General features: G+C 40.0%; 1 protein-coding gene across 2 annotated transcripts in view; it reads right to left on the bottom strand.

The window, feature by feature from the left end:
- LRP1 (LDL receptor related protein 1) overlaps positions 1 to 19,132 on the bottom strand; it is a 555,292-nt gene that overhangs the window by 141,706 nt on the left and 394,454 nt on the right. For both annotated transcript variants that reach the window (XM_082246010.1, XM_082246011.1), the window contains exons 33-43: positions 16,656 to 16,796; positions 15,787 to 15,912; positions 15,337 to 15,468; positions 13,163 to 13,297; positions 10,487 to 10,616; positions 9,382 to 9,508; positions 7,941 to 8,092; positions 7,512 to 7,636; positions 5,532 to 5,903; positions 3,902 to 4,091; positions 1,307 to 1,511 (exon numbers count right to left, since the gene is read on the bottom strand). In XM_082246010.1, coding sequence (XP_082102136.1) covers positions 1,307 to 1,511; positions 3,902 to 4,091; positions 5,532 to 5,903; positions 7,512 to 7,636; positions 7,941 to 8,092; positions 9,382 to 9,508; positions 10,487 to 10,616; positions 13,163 to 13,297; positions 15,337 to 15,468; positions 15,787 to 15,912; positions 16,656 to 16,796 — 1,835 coding nt within the window. The remainder of the gene's footprint in view (positions 1 to 1,306; positions 1,512 to 3,901; positions 4,092 to 5,531; positions 5,904 to 7,511; positions 7,637 to 7,940; positions 8,093 to 9,381; positions 9,509 to 10,486; positions 10,617 to 13,162; positions 13,298 to 15,336; positions 15,469 to 15,786; positions 15,913 to 16,655; positions 16,797 to 19,132) is intronic.

The following is a 19,132-nucleotide window of genomic DNA, read 5'->3' as shown; positions in this document are numbered from 1 at the left end:
TCTTGCCTGTTCCAGTCTTCCCCTGTTTAACCACCTGCTGACCAGCTGCCGCACATATACTGCGGCAAGTCGGCTCTATTGCGTGAAATGACGTACGTGTATGTCTTTTTGTGCAATAGCCAGAGAGGGAGCCAATCAGCAGGTCCACCCGCAATCACTCCCCAGAGACAGAACGGCGGTCTGCCTATGTAAACAAGGCAGACTGCCGTTCTGTCACAGATGAACACAGGGATCTTGTGTTCCTGCTATTCATGTTCATCTAGTGAGTCCATCCCCCACACAGTTAGAAAGCATCCCCTAGGGAAACATTTAACCCTTTGATTGCCCATGGTGTTAACCCCTTCTCTCAGCACTAATTACTGTGGTAACGTCACTGGTCCCCCAGTCCCGCTGAAAATTGCTGATTGCTACTATTACTAGTAAAAAAAATTAAATGTAAAAAATACCATAAATCTATCCACTAGTTTGTAAACTCGATAACATTTGCGCAAACCAATCAATATACACTTATTGGGTTTTTTTTTTACTAAAAATATGTGGCAGGATACAAATTTGCCTAAAATGATTAAAAATTTGTTTTTTTTTTTTTTTTTTATTGGTTGTGTTTTATAGCAGAAAGTAAAAAATACTGTTTTTTTTTTTTCAGAATTGTCCCAATTTTTTTAACTATAGCGCAAAAAATAAAAATTGCAAAGGTGATCAAATACCACCAAAAGAAAGCTCTATTTGTGGCAAAACAAAGGACATTCGTTTTATTTCGGTACAGTGTGCAATTGTCAGTTAAAGTAACGCAGCACCATATCGTAAGAAAATGGCCTGGTCATTAAGGTTGTCCTTAAGTGCCTGTTCAGTACCAGTGTGTGTGTTTTCCTAAAATTATAATGCCAAATACCTTCTTTGCAAAGCCCTGCTGTGCAGACATGTGGCCTACCTCTGCCAGCTTGCATTCATCAGAAGGGGATCTCAGCCCCTCCCACTGTACTCACTTACTTTGAGAAGGAAAGCAGAGGGAGGTAGCATGACAGCACATCAGGGCTGTGCAAAGAAGGTATCTAGCATTACAATTTTAGGAAAACACACACACTGTACTGAATTGGGACCTAAAACAGAGAGAATCAAATTAACATGTGACTTTACAACCACTTTAAAGAAAAAAAATTAAATGACTAGCTAAATACATAACTGATATTTCAAACATGGCTTATATCATTGACCTTCCCGCAAAGCCCATAATAAAGATGTCACTCAAACGCTGAATCACCTAGTTTTTCAAAATGTCTCAAGATGTTTACCATAGAAGACTTACTTGTCTGTTGGTACCGTCATATTCACATCTTTCAATTTTGTCGAGAGTAGCATCAGAGAAGTACAATTTCTCAGCTCTGTGGTCAATAGCAAGGCCATTGGGTGCGCGGATGTCACGGTCAATAATGAAAAGCACATTAACGCCAGAGAGTGTTGCCCGCATAATGCTCGGATGCTTCTCATTCCAGTTGGTCCAGAACATAAAGCTGTAGAAGACACAGATACAGACATATTCAAAAGATGTCTGAGTGACATTCAGAAATATGTGCTGGACAGGTAAGAGAGTTAAGAAACAAAAGGTTAGTATAGGTGTAAAGGGTGCGCTAGCCTATCTGGTAGATGGCAGCATCTAGAGCTCCCTGAACACTGGGAGATAAGTAAATGTAAATGGGAAAGAAAACCAGTGCGCTATCTAGACCAAATATGTAACTCAATGAAAAATTGTGACAAAAAAAAAATTCACAATGTGAAAACTTATACGTTATAGGTTTTTCACATTTTATACAGTATATATGCTTCATAAAAAAACTTTCTTCAAGTGATAAAAAGCATGTACAAATGTGACAAAACAAAACCATAATAGCGAAAAAGAAAGCTTTAACATAGAAAGTTCCATAGAAAAAACTAAGTAACAACAAAACAGTCTCTTAGATGAATGACAACTGAAGAAATGTGCCGATAGTGTCTCCTTCCAAGTGCTGCCTGCAACCCCAGCGTGCTTAAACCAAAAATGGATGGCTGCTTATCAGAGACACACAGTCTCAAGGCCTTAGGAAATATTCCACAGCAAGGGCTCAAATGGTATCACTCGTTCCGACAGACAAGGAGTCCCTATAGATCTGGCCATCGACCGATTATGGAAGGATACTTGACCACGGGGGCTAGATGGACCATGCCCCCGCCCCAACACTCTAGAGATCCCGGCTCGGTGATGAAAAAGGAGAAGCTAATAGTGCATTATCTTCTATATAAAAACGTGTTTATTAAAAGTTGCACTTACATAAAAATCTTGACACAGGCATCTATATCAAGAGAGCACGGCTGCCTGCAGTGCAGTCCGTGTGTGGTGACGATATGGTTGGCTCTGCCAGACATGTTTCCCCTCAGGAGGAGTCGACTCCAATCCCAGTTGACGCCTTCTGAGGGGAAACGACTCGGGAGGAACCAGCCATGTCATCACCATGCACAGACCGCAATGCAGGTGGCCGTGCGCTCTTGATATAGATGCCTGTGTCAAGATTTTTATGTAAGTGCAACTTTTAATAAACATGTTTTTATATAGAAGATAATGCACTATAAGCTTCTCCTTTTTCATCACTGAGTCAGAATCTCTAGAGTGTTGGGGTGGATAATCGGTTGATTGTTGTATCTATAGGGACTCCTTCTCTGTCGGGAAGAGTGATACCATATGAGCCCTTGCAGTGGAATATTTCCTAAGGCCTTGAGACTTTCTCCATTAAGCAGCTATCCATTTTTGGTTTGAGCATGCTGGGGTTGCAGGCAGCACTTGGAAGAGACACTATCGGAACATTTCTTCAGTTGTCATTCATCTAAGAGACTGTTTCATTGATACCTACCAGTTTTTTCTATGGGACTTTCTATGCGAAAGCTTTTTTGCTTTCTTTTTCACTATTGTGGCTTTATTTTATCACATTTGTGCATGCTTTTTATCACTTCACAAAAGTTTTTTACAAAGCATATATATGTGTACACATTTCAGGTTGTTCACATTTTTCATTGCAATAGTTTTCACATTGTGAATTTTTCTTTGCCACGATTTTTCATTGTGTTACTATTTGGTCTAGATAACACACTCGTTTCTTTCCCAAGAAACAAAGGTTAAACTCATTACAAATTGAAAGCAAAAAAAAAACATGACCACAAGAGTTAGGACCATACATATCAGTCTCTCATATCAACATCATCTATATTGAAGTATATGTAAACTCAACCACTAAAATCTAAGATGATTTAACATGTCAATGTCATGTTCAGTCTCTTTCAAACTGCAGCATTCTTTAACGTAATAGCTGGTGATCCTGCCATGAAGATCTTTGTTCAGGCACTTCCTGTTATACTGTAGAGGGACAACATTATGCTCCTGTGTTGTAACCATGCTGTCGCATGAAGACTATTAGAGGTCATACTACTGTAACACACATTAAATAGGCCCGATTTATTGTTGCCATCAGGAAACGCACCCTAAGAAATGTTATGCAGTCACCATGCAGATAACGGTTTATGATACAAAAAGCTTCAGCAAAACAAATTAGTTCTAGTTTACACAAATTTTAGGTGGTGTATGCACTTCCTGCTGTACTCATGGTGAAAATATCAAATGTTGGGAACAATCATTCCCAGCTATTGATCTCGGATAGGAGAGATTATAAACATAGCCCTATTTATTACACAGCTCTGCGAAAAAATTTTATGTTCAATACTTAATCTCAGCTAGACCACCTGCTGAGCGGTTTTTCAACTTACGAAATAGTATAGTAAAAAATAACCTTGAAAATAAAAAGAGCTCAATTAGCGGAAATAAAAAGCAAGGATGACATTTTTCTAGAACACAAAAGTAGAGGAACCAAACACCAACTTTTGACACTCATCCAGAACAAAGGCCCGAGGATGGTCATCTCCAGACATGGTGACTACAGTCTCTCTTTCAAAGGCCCCAACACGGCTTTGGTCAACAGTATGCCGAGTAATAGTTGATGTAGTGTAACTGGTCCAATACAGGGTGTCCCATGCTCGGTGATAGGCCAGGCCTTCCACTGATCCAACATCTGTGGAAATAAAAAGACAAGTTCCCAGTATGAAAATGTTTTGTTTTTTGTTTTTTTGTTATTTTAAGCACTACACATGACCTCTTTTTCAATTACATATGGGCACAAACATTATTTTGCATAAAACACACTTTTTATGGAATTAATAACTATTATTTTGCCTTTGGTGACAGTTCTTGGAAATAGCAAAACATACCAAGGCAATAGTAGTTTTATACTTAGATGTTTAAAGTGTACGTCCAACCAAAACTTTATTTTTTAAGTTTTGGATAGAGAAGGGCTAGAGTAGGGAAGGTTAGAACCCCTGTCAGGTTTTTGCAGCTCTCCAGACTTCCCATCACTTACGGTCACGGTTTAACCAGACTGGATAGGAGGAAAAGTTTTCTACAAGGATTTAAAAAGCAATAAAGAGCTAATATGGTTTTAAGAAATCTCTCAATTTTTAAAGTGAATAAACACAATACAATATTTTTTTTTTTAATGTCTGCAGGTTCTAGTAAAGTTCTTTTTCCAGTTTGACCTAACAGTTGATACTTAGTTTAGACCCTTCTCTGTAGTTAATATTCAGAGCAGTGCCCCTTCCAAATATGAGACACAAACATAATACATTTTAGGTTGCCTTGGTGTAAGAAGGTTGTTAGTTTAGATCAAAATCTCATACCAAGTAAAAAAAGTCTGATAAAAAAAATGACATATAGACAAGCTAAAGCTAAACCCAGAACAATAAAATGCTACTATGCATAAAAGATGTGTTTGCTTTCCTGTAATTAAGTAGTTCCATGAAAGCGATCTTGTAGATTTGGTAAGAAAAGTGAATATTTAATCACCGGAAATGGCTTCCCCTTTAGACCTACCTTTAACTATGTAGAGCAAGGGTCTGTCTGATTGCATACAAATTGGAAGTGTTTAGGTTTGAGCTCATATTATATAGTTTTTGTAAATCTAAAGGAAACAACCTAAGCAGCTTCCGCACACACCAGTCATCACTACATCTTGTGTATGCGTACAGTGGTGTAGTCCTGCCTCGCTCACTAATTTTCAAGCATCAGCACACAGTAGTGGAGAGCACTACTCGGCTAATCATGCCAATGGGTTACACCATCTTCAGGGAGGGCTTCTAGCTCTATGTATAGCAACATCAAATTAAAAAAACAAAGTCCCCTCTGGGCGTTCATTCTGTATATTTATTTCAATTCTCAAGGTTCAGGCTTTAACAGTAGCAAAATAAGCACTTAGCATATGACACTGGCATATTTAGGTAACCCTTGTGTCCCACGAAGCCAGTTGCTGCCGATTTAGGCAACACTGTGCGGTTTTAGAAAATTAACTGCAGTTTGCATTGCAAAACGTACTGAATGTTTTCAATTCACAGCAGTAAAATACAAACAATGTTAAATGGTACCCAACCCTAAACTGTATTTAGCAGAACAAAAAGCTTACTCTCCACCACTGTCTTTCGACCAGTTCCATCGTTGTTGATCTGCTGGATGTTACCAAAGTGGATGTCACTATAGAAGATGCGTGTTCCCCCTTTGTCACTTTCCCGATAATCAAATGCCAAAGCGATTACGTTCTTCATATGATCGTGATCTTCAAATGGTTTCACTGGGGCATTGAGGCTACTTTCATCCGACAAATGAATGCTTTTTAAGATTGTTCGTTCTGAATACAAGAGGTAACCATCATACTCCCTGCAGCTAAGGCCATTTTCTGCCAGCATGCCATGGGCACATGCGCATGTACGCTGACCTCCACCTCGGTAAAGGCACAGTTGTTGACAACCACCATTATTTTCAGCACAGACATTGGTTCCTGTGAAATATAAAACAAGCTCAGTACTACATTTGCTGAACACCTTTTATTCTCAAAATCTACAGAAATCTTTAATGTCATCTAGAAGCAAACATACATTTATAGTGGTAAGCAATTTCAAATGATTTTTAAGATGTTATAGTTTTAAAGCAGTATTAAAGGAAACACTTACTATATTGCAGCTTACCAATTCTTAGACGTGATGGATATATTAGTTTCCTTTTTAGAGTTTCTTTCATCAGTTTTCATTTTGGTGATCGAGCCAGTAAGTCTGTTGTCTTCCAACAGAAAAGCTCCCTTTGCAGTTACAGGGATGAGACAAGCCATTTAACACTGGCAGGTTTGCTCAAAGGAGAAGTTCACCTTTGGAACATGTTGAATGTTCCACCAGTATTTAGGGTAGAACATGTAACATCTTTCAGCTCCTGCCTTCTCTCCATGCGACCCCCTCCCTTTGACAGCAGACTGAGGGATCTTCTCCCAACCAGCAGCCAACTGGCTCCAGAACTGACGGTCAGTGCTCTCAGCCATTGGCTGCTAGAACAGCAGCTCTGACCGGAGCGTTTTTTTTTTTTTTTCGTTCAACCTGTTGGCTGGAATGAAAAAAAAAACAAAAAAACTAGTGGTGTGTAACAGGCTTTAACGCGGGGCAGGCTGGTAAAAGCTGTGAGATAGCCGATAGCCGCAGAGGTTAATTAACTAATTTGCCGTCCTGAGTCCTCACAAGTTTAGGGAGATAACTTGCAGAGCTGCAAAGGAAAGCAGCTCCTGAAAGGAGAGTGCTTGAGATCAGTACAGTGGGGATTCCTGAAAATCCCCACAGCTCCTAGGGTTTGCAGGTAGCAGATGCTAACAGGAAGAACTTGGCTGGGTAGCAATCAGCTCCTCAGGCGCTCTCCTTCCAGTTCCTGCAGCTCTCCACACAAGACATTTTTCAGCATGCCTCTCTGAGCCTGTCAGTTCCCTCTGTGAGGAAGCTCACAGGCTTAGAGAGGCCACAATTTGCCTAGGTCTGCTATAAACTTTGACTTTCTGATATGGAAATGTAAACATTTGGTGGAGATGGAGCCCGGCCCACCCCTTTATATGCCCTCATAATTTAGTGAAATCATCCATTGCATGTCTTAACCAAAACTATAGGGAAAAGTATAGAAGAAGAGGTAGGACAAAGCGCCAAAGGTCTAGACAAAAACAAGAATTGAATATTACTAGGCTTAGGGGCGCTCGGGACATTTCAGAGAACAGCTGTAATTGCATGCAGGCACCTTCCTGCTATTAAATAGGAGTAACTACTTTACAGCGTTCATACAAATGCAGGTGCATTTAAATAGGTGGACAGGAAAATCTTTTTATTTATTCTATTCTAGTTTTGTACCAGTGGTTAATATTTTTGCTGTTGCATGGCAACATGGAGCCTTTAAATAAAATTGAAATTCAATACACCAATGTTAAAGAAAAGGTTTTATCCAAATATAAAAAATGCCACCTAGCTGAAAGAGATAGGACAGTTGTTTCACATGTAAAATAGGTGATACTGTTGATTTATAAAATTATTAATTATCCACAGGTTTATGCACTGTCAGGTGAAATCTTGTGCACCGTATTTACCCTTCTGTCTGTTTTTGTTGAACACCTTGATGTCTTTGAGCTGTACTCCAATGCCTGTTCTCAGGGAGACAGAATCTGTGGCATTGTCCTTTTGCCCTCGCTTAATGGAGCCATTAGCATGAGTCCTGCAAGGTAGCCAGAAGTTAACGCACAATAAAAAATAGGCAACTCTTATAAAATAGCCTGTGTACAAATCAACTTTAGATAAAGAGCCTTTTCTTTTAAAAGGGTCAATAACTTAAAATCCTTGTTTTTCCCTAATTCTGTATATTATAAACTGTATTTGTATTTGCTCTGAAGCTAAACGCAAACTGCTGCTCCAAAGTATGTGCCAGTATCCTTTATTGTGCTACTACTCAATAATGAAGATTATGTATATAAACTGCACATAACAAAGGAAAAACAACTTAAAAATGTGAAAGTCCTTACCTATCACTCCAATAGATGTAATCTTCAAAGACTGATACAGAGAACATGTCCATGTTGTTGTTGGACAGCACTACCTCCCTGTTCTTCCCCGTCTCCAGGTCAATCCTTTCAATTTTATCAGTGCGAGCATCGCACCAGTACAGCTTTCCATCCTGCAGAAGAGTGACTGGCTGAATACTGATCTCATAAGTAACAAGTAAACCCATGAACATTCAAAGAGTTACAATTTCTGAAGCAGTAGATGAGCATTAAAGTAGAACTAAAGGCAACATTTTTTCTTTAGTTTGGAGATTGTGTGTTTTTGGCTCTGATTCAGGTGCAAATTCAGGCAAAAATTTGGACCTGATTCGCACCTGACCTAATAAACAGGAACGCACCAGACCCCATGCTGGGAACCCGCAGTCACATATGTGTGAACCCGGTTTTAGGGTGATTCATCCTCTCAACTTGTCCTGTTTACCATTATCATTGAAAGTGGAAGTAAAAAAAAAAAAAAAATTAATTTTAGGTTGTCACCAGAAAAATTATTTTCCAAAGGGGCCCTGGTGGCCTGGGGGGTCCCCAAGGGATTCCCTTAATTTTTACGGTTTTCATCCCACTTCCTGTTTTGGCTATGAGACAGGAAGTGAAGGGAAAGCACAGATGGCAACAAATAAGCCGACCTTGCTCTATCAAAAAAAAAAAAAAATCAACTGAGGGCCTCAGTTGAAGTTGTGAGCACGCGGTCACCATAGTAACCTGACGCCTGGACATGTGACGTGACCCGGAACCTCCGACCAGCTGGATATCAAGCGCAGATGGTAGAGAGGTGGAGCGGTGTCCTAGTAAAGAGGTTACGTTTGCCTTTGAATGCGTATGTTTACTATTCATATGTAAGTGCATTGGATGCGGGACGGGGGATGTTTTTTGAATAAACTAGAGGTTTTTAGCAATATTGCCCTTTGAGTCCCTCTTATCATTTGCATGTGGCTTACATGACTGTGGAGCAATTTGTTTGGCTATATACTGCTGAATACGGCCGGATACGGTACAGGTATAGGAGTGTAATCCCTGTAATCTGTTGGTGGAAGGGGAAGGATAACCATCACATGGATTATTAAAGGCGCAGTACCCACTGTCCTTCCGGTGAGTCTTTTTTACCTAGGGGACTACACTGGAGGTGCGGTGATGGTGCAGGCTGATATCCTTAAACATTGGTGAAGGACTCTTTCCTGCTTATTTCAAAAGGATTACGCTTTTATGAACTTTGGCAGAGAGACTTATTTGCTGGGGAATTATTATAGCGCTTCTAATGTATTTACTGCTCTGCTGGACTTTGAATGTCTTTAGGGCGATTTACACATAAGATATACCATATTCACTATTGTAACCAACATAATGTAAGTCTCTTTTTCCTGTTTTAGCATTTACCTTTACCTCTAAACTGTGATGGATTACATACCTCGTAATCTATGGAGATACCATTAGGCCAGCTGATACTGACATCTACCAGGATGAGCCTCCCACTGCCATCAAGATAGGACCTCTCAATTCGAGGGAACTGACCCCATTCTGTCCAGAACAGATAACTGCAAGCGGCAGATAAAAACATATAAGAGCAGGTAAAAAGACAGACAGAACTCCTGCTGTGACCTTGATAAAATGTAAATCCTATGCAAACCGACCACAAGGCCTGGGTTTAATTTGCCCTGTTTAATTGTATCTCATGCATGGCTTCACATATCCCAGTTTGCTTTTTAGAGATTTCTATGAATGCAAAGATACATACTAACATTAGATGGGCTATCTGAATTATTGGAATGGTCTGTGGAATTTCACCTGGGGAAGATCATTCCATTGAAACAGATTGCCTGATTATTCAAGTTAACATCCAAACAGGAGGTAGATTAGTACAATTGATGCCCATTTCCAATGGTATGCTGAAGAAAAATATTGGTCAGCTAAAAATAAAATTACACAAAATGCAAGTTTCCTCAACAACAATTGGTCAGAGATTTTTGCACCCACCAATAGACATGTAGATTTAAGCCCCGTACACACGTACCGATTGTCGGCCGTAAATATTCGGCGGACGACCGAACGGCCGATTGTAGGCTTGTTAGTGTGATGCTTCCGACAGCGCATTTTCGGCCGAACAGAATCTGTCGTGCAGGCATTAAAATTTTTGTTGGCCAACACCAGAACGGCCGATTGTTCGCCAGTCAGTACAGATTTCGGCCGACAGACAGCAGATTAGCAAGACTGGGCATGCTCAGAAAAGAAAAAAGACAAGGAAAGTTAACCATCACATGACATCACTTCTGCAGTCGGCTGTTGTTGGCCGACAAAATTCGTGTGCAGTCTTTTGCAGTTTTCAACAGACACGACAGCCCTGGACAAAAGACGGCCGATCGTTCGGCCGACGATCAGTACGTGTGTACGGGGCTATAGTCATCTGATCTGGACAAAATCTTTACAAGAAAACAGTGTCTTGTATCTATGAGTACATTATGCAAATATTACAAATGGCTCATCTCAATAACACGCATTGATTGAGGATTAATTACCCTTTCTCAGGATGAACAGTGATGGCCCGTGGCTTGTCCAGTCCCTTGGATATCACAACATAGCGGAACGAGCCATTCAGACGAGCTACCTCAATAACATCAAAGCCCTGATCAGTCCAATAGATATTACCTGTGAAGGGAACGACAGTAACAGGCGGATGAAAAGAGAAAACAAAATACCCAGGCCACCAATGCATTTGAAATAAAACCTTAGGTGCTACCTGCATTCACATTGCTCACTAAAAAGTAAACATACAAATTTGAAGGCTCTAAACATATTTGAAAATGGATTTCCAACAGTAAAACTAGTACAGGGAACAAAATAAGGCATTTGATTCTGTCATCTAACTTATAGTGTGGTACAGAAAAAACAGGCACATCAACAGCGCACCTGTCACCCTCAAACATCCTGCCTGCCATGTGTAATGCCAGTGAGCAATGCCACGCTAGCAACACCAATGGCAAGTTTTCTCAATCTTGTAATACAAGCATTCCTGTTGCTTCCTTCAGCTTCAGGTAAATAGAAAATTGGAATGAAAAAATGATTTAGAGCCATCTAGAATACTAGATGTGTAAAAAAAAAAAAAAAAATCTATTTACATTTTACACCAATTTACATTCTTATTTAAAACACACAAAACACAGACATACATATCTAAACATACACATATACAAACACAAAAACACCTTATACTGTATATACATATAGGTAAAAAACAAAGTAGTTGATACATCCCAAATCCCCAATTAGCATTGATAAAGACAAAAAAAAAGTCAGTTCTCTTCATCAGAATCCTGTTTACTACTTTTATATAATTTCTTAGTTATTATGGTTTCACAGAAAATATTATTGTTATATTAGGTTTATGATGATACAATGTGGTGGCCATAAGTGTGCAGGCTGTTGAGATTTCCATCTGGCAATTTTTAGACATCACCGTGCCTTGATTTAGATTACAATGGGCACTGTAGGATGTGTAAGTCTGTCTTGTATGCTTCTTTTTTTAATATGTTTTTGTGATTGCTTCTTTTAAGGTTTTATTATCCAGCAGCAACCATGGGAACCGTTTAAAGATTGGTTTTGATCCATGCTCCATCTATACTGGATATTTTGACTTTAAGTAATTACCCCTTCTACTATGGCTGTGGATTGGGGCATGAAATCCATATGTGGGTGTATGGTTTTATGGTTCCTAGGGCAATGGCTGGTGATTGCAACAGCATCTTTTATTCTGTGGGCAGCGATGTTATGATCTAGCAGTTGCCACATCCTGGGCTGGCTCTTGGCGAGGGGAGGCGGATGTTTTATCTGCACTGCAGCAGTCAGTGGGGTGGGTCATGTCCCTGCATCGTGCAGTGTGTGGTGTGGTGCGTCCTGTTCCTTGGCGGATGCAGTGCTTGGGCAGATTCTCCATCAATATCCCCATCACCACCGCACATGCGCTCTGGCCAGGCAGTGCGTGTGTGGAGGGACATCCACCTTCGCTGACAGTTTGATCCAATCCTGTGAGAGTACGATGGAGGCGGCACAGGATTAGGGCACTGGGCGCCATCTTGTCCCTTATTTAAATAAGTGATTTTAGGAGGTTGTACCCCTACATTTTGGACATTAATATGTAATAAAATGTATGGTTTTATAAACTTTTGTAACATGCCTGAAAAAAGCTCTTTAAAATCTTCAGGAATACAGTCTGCTCAGGTGTGAATACAGGCTAAAAGGACAAAGTGGAAGGTTGTGGAGGAGGCCCAAGCTTATTGCTACAACTACTGATAATACCATCTGCCTATATATTTTTTTTGTCATGCATTTCCAGGCAATAAAATGCTATCCATAAAAAAGGGTAGTTGTACTAAAGACAAAATGTCCACTCAGTTTCCTCCTTCATTTGTGTGCAATGTAATCCACTACATCTTCAATCACAGCTCACTTGAGGGACAGGTGGGTTCACTTCCTGAAACCTGCACTATGTAACTTTGCCATCACTGCCTGATGATATTCAAATGATTTGACCAATTATATTCAAACATCCAAGGCAGGCTGGTTTTAAAGAAATGTACTGCATGCCTCAATTTTAATTTTCCTGTTATGCACACTCAAGTGCTCTATACAGGTAACTATCTCGAATTCTACTAACGCCAACCTAAAAATGCATATTAAAGTAATTGCAAAGTCTTGTTTTTAAAAAAGTGTGGCCCGAATCCTCCTTTTTTTGGGGTCCCTCTTTGGTGCTTCTGGCCCTTCCCTCCTGTTGAGTGCCCCCACAACAAGCATCTCAGCTGAGTCACAGCTCCCTGTGTCCATTCAGAAACTGAGCCAAGACCCAGCCCCATCCCCCCTCTCTCTCCTGTTTGGTTGAGTGACTTTAACAGCAGCAGGAGCCCTTTTATGCCACTCTGCTGTCTTAGCCAATGAGGAGGGGAGTCCTGGGCAGCTGAGACACTCCTGCAACACCGCTGGATAAAGATAAGCTCAGACAAGTATTGGGAAGGCTGCTGCACACTGAAAGTTTTTTTATCTTAATGCATAGAATGCATTAGGATATAAAAACCTTGTGCCTCTACAATCCCTTTATTGTCCAATGCAGAAATATACATTCATTCCAGAAACTGTACATTACATAAGTTATTTCCAAGTCCAAAAAGAGAATAATGTAGTAGGTAGAAAGTAATTCTTACCAGCTATCCAGTCTACAGCAATGCCTTCAACTCTGCCAATGCCATTAGTAACAACATCCTCTCGCCAGGTCTGGTCTCGCTTGGCTCGACTGATGGTGCTGAGCCCCATGTCCACCCAGTAGATGGTGTCATTCTCTGGAAGAATATCAGGGATAAGTATTTGCACAGATTTGGAATGGAGTGCATGACATTTCCTTTTTGTTCATTTGTTTTTATACGGAAGTTTCCTATACGTTTTATTATATATATGGAGGTTTCCTGTATGTATGTATATATATATATATATATATATATATATATATATACACACACACACACACACACACACTGTACGGACTGTCCAGACAGACACTCTGTGCCCAATTTATAAAGGAGAGTGGATATTGCAATCCACTCTCCATTGGACATTGCAGTGTTTACACCATGAAAAGCATTTGATTAGCAATTTATTAAATGCAGGCTATGGTGTGGAACCTGCAGTGTTCTACAGATTAACTGCTTATTGCTGCAAACAGAACTCTGTGATTGGAGGACAGACCATGAAAGGCATATGATTAGCAATTTATTAAATGCAGGCCTAGGTGTGGAACCTGCAGTGTTCTACAGATGAACTGCTTATTGCTGCAAACAGAACTCTGTGATTGGAGGACAGGCAGGTCGGATAACTGGCAGTTCATATGACTCGGCTCTCTGTCTCCTGGCTTTTTCTTTTTACTGTCATAAATATCACTCTACCTGCTTTGAGACACCGATGTTGTTTTTAAAAGCAGCTGCATGGCCATAGTAATGCAAATGTGCTTTTTTATAAATTGGGCACTATGTGTTCTCTAAAGAGCTAGGACAACAGTACTTCCACCCTTTCGGGTCATTTTTATCTCTCTTTAAAGCTCAGATAAAGAAGTTCTGCAGGGAGGGGTCACTGCTTTTTCCAGTGTGTGTTAAACTTGAGCTATTGTGCTCAGTATCCGACAGGCTTTTTAAACAGATGGGCAAAGAACAGTACAAAACAATATTTCATATTTAGATAAATGCAAAATATGTATAGGCTCATTTTTCAGGAATATAAGAAATAAATGGTATCAAATAAAACAAAACTTTTCAAAAAATTTGTCAAAAAGGCTCCGATCGAAATTTTATTTGAAACCAACCAAACAAACAGGAAATAGCCTATAACTACAATATACTAACTTGTTTTTAATTAATAAAAATGTTTTCTTGGAGCATCAGCTGGTAGGGACATAAGGGGGTAGTAAAGAAGGTGTTCAAACTGGTGGCTATTGGCATTAGCTTGTGCTTCCTCTTTTATTGCTGTTGAGTCACTTACAAATATATGAGAAAACCTCCCAATTCTCAGATCTCTGAGTAATTATAAGTCAGTGATGGCAAACCTTGGCACCCCAGATATTTTAGAACTACATTTCCCCTGATGCTAAACTACACTGCAGAGTGCATGAGCATCATGGGAAATGTAGTTCCAAAACATCTGGGGTGCAAAGGTTCGCCATCACTGCTATATGATGCATTGGGAACTAGATATGCATGGTGAATGATTAAATGGAAAAAAAATAATAAAGCATTCATTCGGGTGCTGCATTTACAGTAAAAGGTCTGTTACTCTGAAAAAAGTACTGGTATTTTTCAGAACAATCGGCCTTATAACACCAACTCCTCTATATAATATGCTGGGAAACTCTTATTGAGGGTATGTTTTCAAAACGCATACAGTTTCACTTTAAAGGCGGTTTGATTACAGCTATCAAAATGATTTTATCACATAAATGACAAGAAGCCAACCATGAGTTTTTTATTATAACAACTAACCCTAATTTACTGCTCCTGGAATTGAGCCCAGTTAGTTGGAGAGAGAGTTTGTCCAATGATTTACTGGTTTAGTCGATCAAGTTTAATATCCAACCTCTTAATTTGATAGCTAGTGCTGCAATGATGTCCAAGAATGGTTTATGAAGTATTTCATCTACTGCCCTGACTTCTAGGCCAGGAAAATAACGCTGTTTGTGCATCCCAACTTCTCAAACAAACTACTTTTGGTTGTTAAAAAGGAGTCTACTTTTGATAGAAAATGTAGTCACAAATGATGTGGAGAGAAGAATGAGATGCACGATAAAAGAAATGTATTCAATGTGTAAAAAAGTATGAAGGTAAGCCATTCTCACCTGCATGGAAATCCATTCCAACTGCCAGGGATGTGCCAGAAACAGGAACCAAAGCATCAGATTTATCTTGTGGATCCAAAGGAATTCCTCGTATGCCTTCATGCACAGAGTACAGCAAGAAGGAACCAACACCTGCAAGAGACAAGCACTGCACATTACAGGGGACTCAGCACAATTTTAGAAACGCAAGCAGTGGAAAAAGCAGTGCACACACAGCAGTGTGCTTTGCAAATGTGTAATGCACTTAGTTTGCACTAGGGCTCCAGAGAGGTGGTATAACATTATGAATGAAGAAAAAAAAAAAAGTCGGGAGGACGAACACCTGGTTACATGACCTGTAATGTAAGCTTCAATGTGAAGGTAACATTTTGATGTTCAGCGAAGAGCAGTATTTACTTTATGCTTTAATTAAATAAGGGCCTCTGAATACGACAGAAAGAGGAGACTTACCCTCACAGGTCTGTTGCCCACTCCTGAGGCTGTATCCTGCAGTGCACATACATGATCTTTTGGTAGCAGAGGTCGGGAGGCATAGCTGAGAACAATCTCCATTGTTAATGGAACAATTGTTTGTGCCTAAAAAGAAGGTGCAAGAAATTTGAAACCGATAATAAATATATATATATATATATTTTTTTTTTTTTCCCCCACAACGTTTTTGTGATCTGAGCACTTCCATATTGCAACCAAATAGTTGATTTTGCTGTCCCCTTTAGGAAACCGTATTCTACCTTCCACTCTTCCATGGTACACTGGGCGATGGGTGAATGGATGGTAAAGAACACTTATTATAAGCAAAACAGCTTTATTGTGCCAGGAAAAAAAAAAAGACACAGAACTAGGCATATTTAAATATTGCTGTCAGTTTACTAAAACATATTGTATGCAGTATTTTGATGCTTTAATCACTCATTTTAACAAAAGCACATTTTTAAATTCACAGAGGCTTTAAATCTAACACATCTGCTGAATTTACGGCATACAATTTATAATGGTCCTTTTCAGTGTCCTGTATGCAAAATTCAATTCACAAACATTATTGCACTGGTTTCGTTCTCCTAAAACGAAAGATTCTCATCAATGTTAATTCTCTTGGACCAAGCGTTTTCTTCAAAGAACATAGACACTCCAGCTCAATAAAAATAGGTTTTCAGGGTTTCAATTTCTAAAGAATGCAATAATTTTGTGAATTGAACTTTTTTATAACAAAATAATCATGAACTAAAACTAACAAAGGCATGCAACTAATGTGGTTTTATGAGATCACATAAATGTTCTTTAACTTCAGTGAATATCTTCATTTTTAAAGGCTCTCTTACCTTTCTGTATCTCTTCATCATACACCTTCATATGCATGACCTGGTTCGTGTTAAACCGTAGAACTTTTGGATCGGACCCATCCTTTTTATTACATGTTCCCATTTTGTCATATGCATGGTCTGCCCACCACAGTTTGTCACCTACGTGAAAGAAAAAATACCCCATTAACCTTGCTATTTATTTAACTGACAGAACAGGCAATATAAACCCACAACACTGAAGGAAATATCAGCTTTTATACTCTAAATAAAAATCTGAATTTGACAGGTAGCTCAGGGAAACTTGTGCATTTAAAGCGGAGTTCCGGGCACAGAAGTAATTTTTCAATAAACATACCCCCGGGACAGTCAGGGCTAGCACATTCCACAATGGCTAGCCTCTGATCTGTCCCGGTTCGCACTTACCTTTTAGAAGAAATACTCACTTATAAAATTTCTTCCACAGCGTTTCCATCTCTCTTGTGGGCAGCTGAAGCTGGCGCGGTCCTCTTCGGCGTCTTCTTCCGCGTCTTCTTCTCCCAGAATGCGCCTGCACCGGCCCCTCTCATCACTTCCGGTGCGGCGCCGCATTCCTCCACAGCTTCTGGGCATGCCCAGAAGCTATTTAGCAGGGGGAATGCGGCGTCGCCCGGAAGTGACGAGTGGGGCCGGTGCCGTCGCATTGATTCCTGGGAGCGATGACGTTCAGCTCCCAGGAATCAGTGCAAGCCCGGAAGAGACGACTGAGCCTCGGCACAGAGGGAGGAAGTGAAGACTAGGTGAGTATCTTCGATCTTCAATTACAAGGTGAGTAAATAAAAAAAAAAAAAAAAACCTAACTATACAATTCCTTTTCAGGTGAAGGTGTAGAAGCGGACAGGCACAAAAAAAAAAAATATTGATTTTGTGCCCGGAACTCCGCTTTAAGTATGCTGAAACTTTCCACTGGCAACAGATTACAGGTCTACTACAAAGGAGAGGAAATTTGTTTTTATATAATAGATCAGGGATATGCAAACTGTGGCCTTCCAGATGTTGTAGAACTACAAGTCCCATGAGGCATAGCAAGACTGACAGCCACAAGCATGACACCAAGAGGCAGAGGCATGATGGGACTTGTAGTTTTGAAACCATTTGCATATCCCTGTAATATATGTTCATGACAGTGTTTTAGTGGCAATTTCAGTGCCCTAAAAAAAGTATCCATACCCCTTGAAATTTTCCACATTTTGTCATGGTCCAACCAAAAACAATCTATTTTATTGGGATTTTCTGTGATAGACCAACACAAAGTGGCACATAATTGTGAAGAGTCGTGAAAATGATCAATGGTTTTCACATTTTTTTACAAATAAATATCTGAAAAGTGTGGTGTGCATTTGTTTTCAGCCCGCCCTGAGTCAATACTTTGTAGAACCACCTTTGTCTGCAATTACAGCTGCAAGTCTTTTTGGGGATGTCTCTACCAGCTTTGCACATCTAGAGAGTGACATTTTCGCCCATTCTTTTGCAAAATAGCTCAAGCTCTGTCAGATTGGGTGGAGAGCATCTGTAAACAGCAATTTTCAAGTCTTGCCACAGATTATCAATTGGATTTAGCTCTGGACCTTGACTGGGCCATTCTAACACATTAATATGTTTTGATCTAAACCATTCCATTGTAGCTCTGACTGTATGTTTAGGGCTGTTGTCCTGCTGGAAGGTGAACCTCCGCCCCAGTCTCAAGTCTTGCAGACTCTAACAGGTTTTTTTTTTAAGATTGCCCTTTATTTTACTCCATCCATCTTCCCTTCAACTCTGACCAGCCTTCCTGTCCCTGCTGAAGAAAAGCATCCCCACAACATGATGCTGTCACCACGTTTCACAGTGGGGACGTGCAGTGCTAGTTTTCCACCACACATACCTTTTTGCTTATAGGCCAAAAAAATCAGTTTTGGTGTCATCTGACCAGAGCACTTTCTTCTACGTTTCACTGTCCCCCACTTGGCTTCTCGCAAACTGCAAACAGGACTTCTTATGGCTTTCTTTCAACAACGGCTTTCTTCTTGCCCCTTTTCCATAAAGGCCAGATTTGTGGAGTGCACAACTAATAGTTGTCCTTTGGAAAGATTCTCCCACCTGAGCTGTAAATCTCTGCAGCTCCTCCAGAGTTACCATGGGCCTCTTGGCTGCTTCTCTAATTAATTCACTCCTTGCCCGGCCTGTCAGTTTAGGTGGACGGCCATGTTTTGGTAGGTTTACAGTTGTGCCATACTCTTTCCATTTTCAGATGATGGATTAAACAGAGCTCCGTGAGATGTTTAAAGCTTTTGATATTTTTTTTATAACCTAACCCTGCTTTAAACTTCTCCACAACTTTATCCCTTACCTGTCTGGTGTGTTCCTTGGCCTTCATGATAATGTTTGTTCACTAAGGTTCTCTAAGAACCCTCCGAGGGCTTCACAGAACAGCTGTATGGATACTGAGATTAAATTACACACAGGTAGACTATTTACTA

Source organism: Pelophylax lessonae (genome assembly GCF_965119305.1).
Source record: "Pelophylax lessonae genome assembly, chromosome: 2".
Taxonomy (NCBI): domain Eukaryota; kingdom Metazoa; phylum Chordata; class Amphibia; order Anura; family Ranidae; genus Pelophylax; species Pelophylax lessonae.
This window is presented reverse-complemented; position numbering and strand designations above follow the sequence as displayed.